This window comes from Neofelis nebulosa, chromosome 2 (genome assembly GCF_028018385.1).
Source record: "Neofelis nebulosa isolate mNeoNeb1 chromosome 2, mNeoNeb1.pri, whole genome shotgun sequence".
Classification (NCBI taxonomy): domain Eukaryota; kingdom Metazoa; phylum Chordata; class Mammalia; order Carnivora; family Felidae; genus Neofelis; species Neofelis nebulosa.
In genome coordinates, this window is record NC_080783.1 from 13,727,808 (window position 1) to 13,740,821 (window position 13,014).

The 13,014-nt window shown below is 42.5% G+C and overlaps 1 protein-coding gene across 11 annotated transcripts in view; it reads left to right on the forward strand.

The window, feature by feature from the left end:
• DOCK10 (dedicator of cytokinesis 10) overlaps positions 1 to 13,014 on the forward strand; it is a 270,916-nt gene that overhangs the window by 210,263 nt on the left and 47,639 nt on the right. For all 11 annotated transcript variants that reach the window (XM_058703033.1, XM_058703042.1, XM_058703060.1 and 8 more), the window contains exons 27-28: positions 849 to 920; positions 7,019 to 7,165. In XM_058703033.1, the coding sequence (XP_058559016.1) occupies positions 849 to 920; positions 7,019 to 7,165 (219 nt within the window). The remainder of the gene's footprint in view (positions 1 to 848; positions 921 to 7,018; positions 7,166 to 13,014) is intronic.

Below are 13,014 nucleotides of genomic sequence, written 5' to 3' on the forward strand. Positions count from 1 at the left end.
AGCCCCTACCTCCCCTTCTGGACCAAAAGGATTCCCAGGAGCCTCCCACCTTAAGGGCTTATCAGCTTAATCTTAGGCCCGCTGAGGGCCTCTTTCCTAAGTCCAGCCTTCAGAGGGGAGATCTTGATGCCTGAGGGAAACTGTAGACCTACGAAGGGAGCAGTTTGAAGTGGGAGAGAGTTCGTGGACAGCAGTCTCTTATGCAGGCTTGACAGTCCCATGTGGGCAGGTGGTCCGTCCAGGTACGAAACAGAACCTTGGGCAAGAAGAGGGGTTAGGCCAAGGACCTGGTCTGTCTGTGCCCCCACGTTCTGGCCCAGCGCTCCAAGTTGACGTGAAGTTCTATTTGACATGAAGTTAGGGGAATCAGACACACTTAATTTAACACTTTGTTAGCTTGACCTCAAACTTTTAGATGTTTAGCCATGTGGCTTTCATCTTTACTTTTGCCTCTGGCCCTGGAATACTAAGGAGAGGCCCACGTTGATATATTTTAATATAAAAAGTTTTGTTTAGTTTTGTGTAACTGAAACAAATAGAACACTCCATGCATAAATATTTCATGAGATTGCTGTCTAATCAGCCGCATCGAGTAAACCAGTACCTTGTTTTAGTTTCATTCTTTAAGATGATTAAGCTGCTGAAATGTCTGGCATTTACTTTCACCACTGGAATTCTGATAAAGATCGTCCTAACCTAATGGAGATATTTATTGTTCTGATTCATTTCGTTTCAAAGAATACATTTTAAAATAAAGACTTTACAATATTACATGTTTTAAAGGACAAAATCATTGTTATTTTACTATCACGTAATAAATTTCTTGCTGTCTTTTCTTTTCCTAACAGCATTCTTGGTTCTTCTTTGCAATTATCCTCAAATCAATGGCACAGCACTTGATTGACACAAATAAAATTCAGGTAAGAACATAGGTAATGCAACACAGTCCAACAATTGTGCTGATGAATACGCCCTCGTTAGTTCCATTTTTATTTGCTTTGTGAACCTTAGCGATCTGTGTCCGTTGCTTTTTAAGTGGGAGAAACGATTGTGTGCGTCAGTACAGGTCCTTCAGAAGCAGGTGCCAGGACAGAATTAGAGGTGCAAAAGGATAGGAAGGAAGACCAAGACCAGGAAGATCTGACACCTGTGGAAGGAGCTGGAGAAGGAAGGAAAGAGGGTTGGCCAGAAAGAGCTCGGCAGTGAGAAGTTTTTAGCTGGGCCAATGGGCATTCTGAGAGCAGAGAATGTTCATTAGAAGAGTCCTGCGTGGGGCAGATGGTCTGCTTGTGGTATCTCTGCAAGCTCAGTTATGAACTTGGAGAGCCTTGGGAGACCATGGGCTTGGCATGAGCGCTTGGCTTTCTTCCCGGTAGATTTTGTCTTGAAAGAACATCTGAGCTGTGCTCATCCATGGCTGCCATAGTCCATGGTTTGTATCATGCATAGCACATGCTCCTGAATCTGCCCTTCTGCAGTTCCCATGGGCCTCGCTTCCTGAAAGGAAGTTTACAAGAGGGAGGCTGGTGGGATCACCGGAAGCTCCTGTTATGGCAGTATGTCTCAGGGCACCACATGATTCTCATCATCTCCATACTCTCCGTGTCCATCTTTGATTCCCCTCACACTCAGCCAGCAGCTCTGAAGGTCTTGGTGGCTTATCTGTGGTGTGACCCAAGCCCTCATTCAGACTGGTCCAGAGCGGTCTCAGCCTCTGGTCATCATACTCTACATAGATCATTCATAGTTATAATTGGGTAAGAGGACCAAGAAGCACTCAAGTGGATTGATCTCCTGAGTTCCACACAGATTTCTCTGTACTCTCACAGTAGGTAAACCACCCCCCCACCCCCTGCCACCAAGAGAATAAATCAGAATATTGCTTGGGGTGGAGCTGGCGGTGAATAGTGATATTGTCTTTGTTTACACTCTTGGTCAGGAAGGGGCAGTATTGGGGGTTTCCACTTGGCCTTTTACCACGGGCCAAGCATCCAGTGTGAGGTCAGTCCAAATGCCAATTATGTCAATACCAATTATACATTTGCACCAGGTAAATGTATAAATGACTGTCAGGTGGATCTTTGAAACCAGTGGATCCACATTAGCAGAATTTTAGCCTGGACCCTTTTATTGATTCCTTTTAAGTTCCCACTGTAACAGGGTGGGCGTGATGATTCTCTTGGCCTTCAGATACCAATATCAGCTCAGATCTTGTATTAAATAGTGCTTGAAATACATGAGTGTTCCCCTCCCCCTAGTGCAGTCACCTGAGTCCAAGGCTGTGGAGCCCTTTGTAGAAGGGCTGATAGAATCATTAAAGTATATGCTTAACTGCAGTATTGCAGGGGGCTTTTTGTAGAGACCCTGTCTCCCCTTCGATCAGTGTGTACCAGATCTGAAAATTGACTCAGGTCTAGAGGCAGAGAAAGGAATCGCAAATATTTTTTGGAGCAAACATCGTCATCTTCTGAGATGAGAAGCTGCCTTTTTTGGTAGATTAAGTATTGCCATCGTTGGTTACTGTTTTTCCCATAGGGACTCCAATATTTTTAACTAGCTCGACAACTACCTGAGGGTCAAGCCCCCTTGGCTGCTCTCCAGCCTTCCTATCTGTTACCGTAATTGCGGCCTTCTGGCTCCTGGAGGTTAAGTACAATCTCCTGGCCTCTGTTATTTGGGTAACCATCATCACCATGACTGTTGGTGAGCCAACACTGACTGCCTGTCTCATCTGCAGACGGGAGACCACTGAACTTCTTAGAGATGTCAGTCCCACCTTTTTGATGGCTTTGGTGTGAATGATGTGACTTGCGGACGTTCCTGTAGAACTTGATCCTCCAGTGGATCTTCTGGTCTCTATCTGTCCACTCTTACGTATCCATTTTCCTCTGTCTCTTTATTCTTTCTTCTATCGTCTGCCAGGACACCTCAAGTATTCTCATTTTCACGCTGCTTAGAATGTGCCATCACCAGGATGCTAAGAGCCATCCTAACAATGAGTGGTCCACCCAAAGGTATCATTTCACTCAAGTCCTGATAAAATGTCAATGAATTTTAACTTATTCACTCTTCTTTCTGGCCCCCTTGGGGACCAGAGGAACTCCCGTGGCTCCTGCTTGGTACCTGCCAACTAACTCTTCCAGCTTCTTAGGGTATACTCTCTTTCATACCTTATTAGGCCCAGCAAGTTCATAGCTGGGTTACGCTAGGACAGTTCACCTGGGAGAAATGCAATCTCTAAATAGGGGGAAGTAGGGCACTTGTACCAAGGCTGAGGGTTTAGGAAAGTGTGCGTAGCCACCCGTTCTTGGGCCGTCCACCCAGGTCCATGCTTCCAGACTCCAGGTCTCTCCAACCATGGCTTGACCTAAGCATAGCAGATCTGCCTTGGCTGGACACTTAATCGTCTCCAGAGCTCCCTAACTTACCTCTTATATCATCTACTTGGTTTTCAGCTGTGTCTGCTCTCCCTCTTCCAGTGATGAAAACCTCCTGTCTGGAAGGAAGAGAAAATCTAATGTAAAGATAAGAATTATTCATATGTCTCTGTTACTGAGCTGTGTTGGGAGTTAGGAAACCTCACCACTCCAGTCCTTGCCCCGTCACTAACAGGGTAGATGATAAAAAAGACACTTAGCATCTCAGAACATATTTTCTCACCTGTGAGAAGAACGGATTAGACTAAAACCCTTTCATTCCTATCAGTATTTATCTGCTCAGATAGGTCACAGATGCCCTTATGAACAGTTAAAAATAAAGGAACTCATCATGGACGATGCCCTCGTGTCTAACCGTTTATCTTCACTGATTCAGGTTTCTTTTGCATTGTCACCTTCAGGGGCTACCCCAGCCTCCAGTTTCCTCTCAAGGGCCCATCACCTTCAAGTTCTCTTTTTTTTTTTTTAATTTTTTTTTTAACGTTTATTTATTTTTGACAGACACAGAGAGACAGAGCATGAGCAGGGGAGGGACACAGACACACACACACACACACACACACACACACACACACACACACACAGGATCTGAAGCAGGCTCCAGCCTCTGAGCTGTCAGCACAGAGCCCGGTATGAGGCCCGAACTCATGAGCTGTGAGATCATGATCTGAGCTGAAGTCGGATCTTTAACCAGCTGAGCCACCCAGGCGCCCTGCATCACCTTTGAGTTTTCTAACCATCTCCGTTCATCACAGACCTGATACCATCATTTCATTCAAAAGCATCCACAATGCACACCTCTTACGCTTTTCGTGTTGTCTTTTCTTTCTTTCTTTTCTTTTTTTTTTTTTTTTACTTGTGAAATGAATGGCTTCCCCCACCATTAAGACAGTTTTTGTCATCACGGAGTGTGGGAGATTTGAGGAAGTCAGGAGAGGCATCTGGTTTGGTGCCCTGAGAGGCAGACAGCACCTCCACATGCGGTCTTGACAAAGGTGAGTTCCTGTTCACTAGGAACTTATGGATGCCTTCTCTGCACTGATCTCTAGTAGCAAGAGGTTCATGGTACTGGCTGACCTTTTGTTTCCCACCAGCCTCCTTTTCCTAAAAAATTGCCAAGAGCCTGAACTTCAGCCCGTGCATTCTATGCCTGCCCCTGGTGACATATGCCATACGATAGATAGCCCAGACTCTCCAATGTGTTCTGGCTCTTTGGCTTACGATCAGACTGTGCTATTCCTTTGCCTCTTTTCTCCCCCTATTCTGAGACAGAAATCCACAATTCCCGATGCAGACACTCTCCCATTTCAATTGAGCCTTTGGGATATACTTCTGGAGAACAATTAAAAACACTACTCACATATTTACCTGTCAGAACTTCTTTGGGTTAAGAGTGGGAGTAGGCCACAAGGAGTTAGAAAAGTAGACAAAAAGAAGGAAGAACTGAGGGAATATCAAAGCCCAAGATGTTAGCACATGTGCTGTGAAGAAAATGTTGGTGCTGATGTATATAATGCATCTTAGAGGATTAACAAAAGGAAAAGAGGAAATCTACAGATGTGCTTTGATTATTTAAAAAGAATGTTGTTTTCATGTAGGTGAATTGTTTACTTTATTTCCCAAGGTATATGGAGCAGAATGAAAAACTCCCCATGTGATTAAATAATTTACGTTTATTTGTTGTTAATGTAATTTGATTTCCACAGTAAGCGTTAAATATACATAGAGGGTAACCATACTATCCCAAAATATCTATATAGCCATGTCCTGGTAAATGGATTTAAAAATAATCCAGTGCACATAAGCACTTAAGAACTTGGTCTTAGAAAGAAAGAAAAGAAGAAAGGAAGAGGGAGGGAAGGAGGGAGGGAGGAGGAAGGAAGGAAGGAAGGAAGGAAGGAAGGAAGGAAGGAAGGAAGGAAGGAAGGGAGGAAGGGAGGGTAGGAGGGAGGGAGGAAGGAAGGAAGGAAGGAAGGAAGGAAGGAAGGAAGGAAGGAAGGAAAGAAGGAGGGAGGGAGGAGGAAGGAAAAGCCAGTTGAACCTCTTGTTTGTTCCATGTACTTCATCCTCCTTGGTTTTTAATCTCATCACATGGAAGGCTGGGTGCTGAGAATTTTAGAAGTATATAGAGTTCAGTCTAACTCTAAATTTTGTGTTTCTATCTATGGTGAAAATGTGAGGCTAATTTTAAAGTCAACTTATAAAGATGAATCAATCTTGCCTGTCTCGTGCGAAGGGCTATGTGAATTCATGAAGTACGGCTAGATGGGAAAACTTAGCTGCCCGAAACTTTCCCCTTCTCTGTGGGAGGTCCAACAGGAGCAGAAGATTCCTGGACCGGAGGAGAGTCATTAGGAACCCACAGAGTTTAGGTCAATGAATGTTATCTAATCTCAGAACCAAGTCATTTTGTGTCTGGTGGCAAGTCTCTTAACTGGGAGGTCCCACTGGCACCTGCTGTGGCATATCCTGGGACCGTGATCTTAGGATGAGCTTGTACAAACTTGAAGCTACGAGATGAATAAACGTGGAGAGGCTGATGTAAAACCTGGTGATTATAGCTAATAACAGTGTGTTGTATGATTGAAATTTGCTCACAGAGTAAAACTTAAATGTTCTTACAAAAAAATAATAAAGATGTGAGGTGATGGATATGTTAACTATATGGAAGGAATCTTTCACGATATATATGTGGTATATGTGTATCAAAGCACCAGTGTGCACTTTAAACATCTTACAGTTTTCTATGTCAGTTACACATCAATAAAGCTGAAATATATTTTCAGAAAAGACTAGCTGGGACTTTACTAGAGGACATTTCAAACCAGTATCTGCACTCATTCAGTTACTCATTCGTTGATCTCTTATAGTTGTTTATTGGGGGATACCTCATCTTAAAAAATCAAAATAATTGATTTTGAATTAAATAGAAAACTACGTGTTAATGGAAATCTAGACTAGTATTTATTATAGTTATATTCTAACAGGGAAGGGGGGGAATTAAGATGTGAGAGGTCATAGAACATGTTACATTTCTACACTGTTTGAATAGTTTGCTATTAATAGATAATTTACTTTTTAATGAAAAAGTGAGGACCACCTGAGTGGTGCAGTGGGTTAACTGTCCAACTCTTGATCTCGGCTCGGGTCATGATCTCACAATTTTTGAGTTCAAGCCCCATGTCAGGCTCTGCACTGATGTTGCAGAGCCTGCTTGGGATTCTGTCTCTCCTTGTCGCTGACCCTCCCCTGCTTGTGTTCTCTCTCTCTCTCTCTCTCTCTCTCTCTCTCTCTCTCTCTCTTTCTCTGTCTCTCTCTCTCTTTCAAAATAAATAAACTTACGAAAAAATTTTTTAAAAAGTGAAAAACATCATTGGCCAAGATAGAAGGGAGCGTTAAGGGAAAATGATGGAAATTATAATCTTGAAATTAAAAGGTTTCTATTTTGTAATTGCTTTCAAGTTTTCAAAAGGACTTTTTGTTTCATATATACAAAATGAAGGAAGTCTTTCAGTTTCTTTTTTTCCAGGCTTAGGATTCCACATGCCACATTATAAAGAAATAATCCATTCTTTCCCCAGCTTTCTCGGACTCAAAGATTTCCTGAATCTTACCAGAATGAATTGGACAATCTTGTAATGGTCCTATGCGATCACGTGATTTGGAAGTACAAAGATGCACTTGAAGAAACAAGAAGGGCAAATCAAAGCGTTGCCAGATTTCTTAAGGTACAGTTAAAAAAGTTCACAGTCCCATACAAGCCTTCATGATAGTGAATGCAAGATATTCTAAGTGTTAATCAACTCACATCTCCATTTATGGTAAAAGAATCAAAACTTAGCACTATTAGATGAATACTTTTATCTCTACATCTTACTTTTTAATATTTTGTTTCGATTTGGGGTGCCTGGGTGGCTCAGTCATTTGAACATCCAATTCTTGATTTCAGCTCAGGTCATGATCCCAGGATTGTGGGATCGAGCCCCACATTGGGCTCCACACTGAGCCTGAAGCCTGCTTGGGATATCTCTCTCTCTCTCTCTCTCTCTCTCTCTCTCTCTTCCTCCTCCCCAGCTCATACACTGTTTCCCTCTCTCTCTCTCAAAGTAAAAAAAAAAAAATTAATATTTTTTTCCAATTTAGAGTCACAAGAAAAACCAAGCTTCAATAAAAGTATCCATTTGAGTATTGTCAAATCATAGTATTTCTAAATATTTTTTAAGTGAGATTTTTAAAGGAAAAGCTGCAATGTGGCAATATTTTCTTGGGCATTTCTGCCCTTGGAGTAATGTTCTGGATTGCCTGTAGCTCTACTGATGATGTCAAATAGCCGCTTTGGGAACTTAGGGTAATTTGGCATTTTTATTATATTACCTCCAGGCTCTTTTATACATGATGAAAATATTATGGACAAATCGCATTTTAAAAATGATCAGTTTAAGTATTGAGAAGCTACTTTCTAACCTCAGTATATATAAACACATATATATAGTACTAAAGTTATATTTCTTTGCGTTACAGATTGAATTGAGAAGGCAAAAATGCTAGTCAAGAAAAAAAAAACAAAGCTAATGTAGAAGGATGGTATATCATTTAACAAATAATACATTCAACTAGAAACATAATGTTTTTCTTCTATTCCTTCTTTTGCCCAACTATTGACTATTATATCCTTGATGAAGCCACTTTTCTTGTATCTTTATGATACAAGAACATACTGCATGAGTGTGAAAATTTATAAATAAATACTAACAATACAAAGCTAAGAGGCCATAAAATTTTTCCACATCATCTTTGGTGAATTTTAATCCAGTAAAATCTGTTTTTAATATATTAAACATCATTTCAAACTATACACTGTAGTTGGTCTCATCTCACATTCACTGTTTCCTCCAATATTTTGCTTCTTATTTTTGCTTTTCACTTGCTTTCAGAAAAAAAAAAAAAAAAAGGCATGGTCAAGATTAGGGATGAAGAGGGTCGAGAAAAAATTACTATAGTTTTATACCACATTTTAAGATGTACAGGAATAAAGTTTATTACTATGTTAGTAGGTTATTTGAAGTGCTTGGTAGAAGAGGAAATTTGGAAAAAATGATAAATTGTCCAATTTGTAAGCAAATTGTGTTGAAGAAACATCTGTAATATTCTTCCCTAAATTGCAAAGAATGATGGCTAAGCGAGTCTTTTAAAAGGGGAAAGACCCTTTCTCTATCTTCCTTGGCTTAAATGCTGTGTGCTTGTTGGAATAAATATGTTTTCCTTGGAGCTTATGCATCCAAAAGTTGCCACTTGTACATAAACTAATGTCAAAACTGGGAGCAAGTAAAAAATGTCGAAGATTGAAAGGGACAGCATGGAGTAGAAGCTAACGGTGGTCCCAGTAGTTTTGTGAAATGTGTGGGCTAAAAGCATGGATTGGCAATAGATGAACAAATATGGTCTGCATATTTGCATATGATTACATGGACTGCAAATGGAAAGCAATACCTAGGTGAAGTTTATAAGTGAAAAGAGTTGAATATGTTGTACATTGTAAAAGTCCATTCTGCAAGCATTGTTTTCAAATTGTAGTTTTATTTTTTGTTAATGTTTTTTTTTTTTTTGAGACAGATAGAGAGAGAGAGAGAGAGAGAGAGAGAATGAGAGAATGTGTGTGTGCATGCGGGAGTGGGGCAGGGGCAGACAGAGGGAGAGGAACAGAAGATCCGAAGCAGGCTCCACACTGTCTGCACCGAGCCTGACATGGGGCTCGAACTCATGAACCGTGACATCATGACCTGAACCAGAGTCAGACGCTCAACCAACTGAGCCCTCCAGGTGCCCCTCAAGTTTTAGTTTTAATGGCATTTCCTTGACACAGAAAACTTTTTTTTTAACTTTTTGTGAAGATTATCAGATGAAATCTTTTGAACTAGGAGAGAAAAAGGGAAAAGGAGACAGAATGATTTTTTGAATGTAAAATTTAATGTAGTCATTTGGCACAATGCCTATGAACTGATGAACGTTGAGCTTTCAGCTTCTCCACTCCCGCTGTTGGCATTATAAATCTCATATAGGGGCCCCTGGGTGGCTCGGTTGGTAGAGGGTCCGACTCGATTTCAGCTCAGGTCAGGACCTCACGGCAGGTTGTGAGCCTGCAGCCTGTTTGGCACTCTCTCTCTCCCTCTCTCTCCGCCCCTACTCCACGTGCTTGCACGCCCATGTGCAAACACGCTCTCTCTCAAAACAAATAAATCAACATTTTTTTCTTTATCTCTTATATTCCCGGAAATCTGATAAGAGTGATCTGCTCACTTCGGGCTTCAAGTGACTTCTGCTTCTTTTGGTTATTAAATTTTACAGCGGCGATCAAATACTGCGGATTAGTTGGCATTGGAATTTCACAATTGAAAAATAATTGTAACACCGTAGCTGTGTCAAAATTGTTTTCCAAGAATGGAGAGAGCAGTATGTCTGGTGTGGGCATATAAAAATGTCCTAGGTGAGGGGCGCCTGGGTGGCTCAGTCAGTTAAGCGTCTGACTTCGGCTCAGGTCATGGTGTCACGGTCTGTGGGTCCGAGCCCCTCGTCGGGCTCTGTGCTGACAGCCTGGGGCCTGGAGCCTGCTTCAGATTCTGTGTCCCCCTCTGTCTCTCCGCCCCTCCCCTGCTTGTGCGCTCACTCTCTCTCAAAAATAAATAAACGTTAAAAGAAAATTAAACACATAAGTAAATACATAAATAAAAATTTTTTTAAAATGTCCTAGGGGACAATGTGCCTTCCTCCATGATATATCATATCATGGGAAAGTAAGATTTTTGCAACAACTAAGCCAAGACCTGTACATTCTCTGGGTATTCCATCCTGAAAGTAGATGGGTTGCAGATGGGTCCGTGAATACCTGTGTAGCTTTTGTAATTTTTCTTTTTACTGCCAATCTGGGTCACAACTCCACCGTACCCGAGCGAACCCATCTAAGTACTCTTCTGATGCAGGCCTGGTACCAAGGAGAGAGCAAGGGAAAGTTCCTTGTAATTTGTATTTTCCTGCTCAGACAGCCGTGCCTCTTTACCCACGTGGCTGCCTAATGGCTTTATTTCAGCCAACTTTGGAAATCATCTAATATAGGAGCCCATTTTAGTTTGGTAGCAAAATACATTTAAAGAAATATCTGTGAGGGGTGCCTGGGTGGCTCAGTCGGTTGAGCGTCCGACTCCAGCTCAGGTCACGATCTCACAGTTCGTGGGTTCGAGTCCTGCATCGGGCTCTGTGCTGACAGCTCAGCGCCTGGAGCCTGCTTCGGATTCTGTGTCTCCGTCTCTCTGCCCTTCCCCTGCTCATGCTCTGTCTCTCAAAAAAGAAAATAAATGTTAAAAAAAATTTTTTTAAAGAAACATCTGTGATATTTCTCCGTAAACATCGACAGAAATGGGTAAGTGAGTCTCTGCAAAGGGGAAAGTCTTCATATTTACTCTATTTGACTTAAACGCTCTATGACTTTTTTTAAAAAATATAATTGATTGTCAAATTGGTTTCCATACAACACCCAGTGCTCATCCCAACAGGTGCCCTCCTCAAGGCCCATCACCCACTTTTCCATAGAGCTCATCTATGCAAAAGTTGCTGTCGGTCGTACCTAAGCTGCTGTCGAGCACAGGGGCAAAGGAAAGTATTCAAGATGAAAGAGGAAATAGCAGGACTAGTGGCTTGAAGAACATTAAAAAAAAAAAAAAAAGCAAGGACACTCCTCCTGTTTGTTTTGCGATTTAGGGCTTCATCCTCTTCACTGAGCAAATTATAGACTAAAATTGCCATTGTCCTCACAATCGGTGAAATAAAATATTGTTTCTATTAAAATCTGTGTTTGCACGTAGTTTAGAATATTTGGCTTTTAGTTTACTAAACGAAACTGAGAAAATGTTGGTAGGTTGTAAGTTCTCCAGATGAAGAACCTGCAAACTTTTTTTTTGTGAACAGCTAAATACTAAACATTTTTAGCAGGATGTACGGTCTCTGACACAGCTACTCAACTTTGCTACTGGAACACAATACAGCCCTAAACCATTCACCGTAGACGATAGGGAAGTGATTGAGTGGGGTTGGGTTCCAATAAAGCTTTATTTATAGAAGCAGACAGTGAGCCAGTTTTGGCCCCCTGGGCTGTAGTTTGCCAAAGCCCGCTGCAAATTATTTTCTGTTGCTATAAAAGGTTACTATAAATTATTTTAAAACAGAAGCAGAGAGGGGCGCCTGGGTGGCGCAGTCGGTTAAGCGTCCGACTTCAGCCAGGTCACGATCTCACGGTCCGTGAGTTCGAGCCCCGCGTCAGGCTCTGGGCTGATGGCTCGGAGCCTGGAGCCTGCTTCCGATTCTGTGTCTCCCTCTCTCTCTGCCCCTCCCCCGTTCATGCTCTGTCTCTGTCCCAAAAATAAATAAAAAAAAAACATTGAAAAAAAAAAAATTAAAAAAAAAAAAAAAAAAAAAACAGAAGCAGAGAGAGGCCCCTCTAGACCTCAGCAACGGGCAGAAGAGCCTCTGTACCTGGGGCGAAGCAGACGTTGGGGTGGACCAGACTCGGGAGACCCACGATAGGAGAGCTGCTTGATGAAGCCTGACCTCAGGAGGGCTCTCTGCAGGCAGAAGGCTGATGCGGATGATCTTGTTTCCTGGGAATGACCCCCTTTTTTCTCTCACTGCCCCCTTGGAAAGCATGACAGACTTACCACATCGAAGGTCATTCTTCAATCTCAGAAAACCCCAAACGCAGCCTTCTCCCCGCCTTCCCCATTCCCTGGTCCTGGAGCCCGACCTCCTTCAAAAGCTATCAGGCCTGTTCCTCAGAATAACCACAGTAGCCCCTGGGAGGTGTCAATCGCCACGTTCAGTGACAGGACTCACCACCCTCTCCTCCATCGAGTCAAGGAGCCCTGGTGTCTTCCCCACTGACATCCCCAGGGTTCTTTTCACCTGCTTTTTTATTGAGATGTTTCTCAAGCCCACAGTTACACTGGACGGTCCCCCTTTCTCCGTACGATGGGACCCAAACCCCTTTCCAACACAAAAAAGACAGCAAGAGGTCTTCTCCCGAGACAGCTCCACGTTTCTCTGGGTTTGCCACACCCGCAGGTACCCTGCGTGGTGCACAAGACACAAGAGCCCCTCTCTTCCTCCCCCCCTCCCCTCCTGCTTGACATCGGCTGAGCCTTTGATTATGCTGCGTGTCTGCCTCTGGTCACTGCCCTACTGGCAGATGGTAGGACACGGGAGCCACTTCCTTTTTAGTGACTAGAGAGGAACTGAAAGAACTTAAATTCAGATTAAAAATGAAAAGATAAACGAGGCAACATACTGACACAGTAATGAATGAGTAGGAACCTCAAAATCACTACGAAGAAAAGAGAAGGAAAACAAAGCCAAAATATAAACGACTTACCAGCTGGTAGAACATTATTAGAGAAAACAGCTCTTGTTTATGCCCAGAGGTATTTCAGTGGGAGACCTCCCGCTTGGTGTACTATACCGATAACAGGATTTTATGTCCAGCCTTTTCTGAGAAAAGAGACTTGTTCGTAAGATTGGGAAGAGGTCCACGATG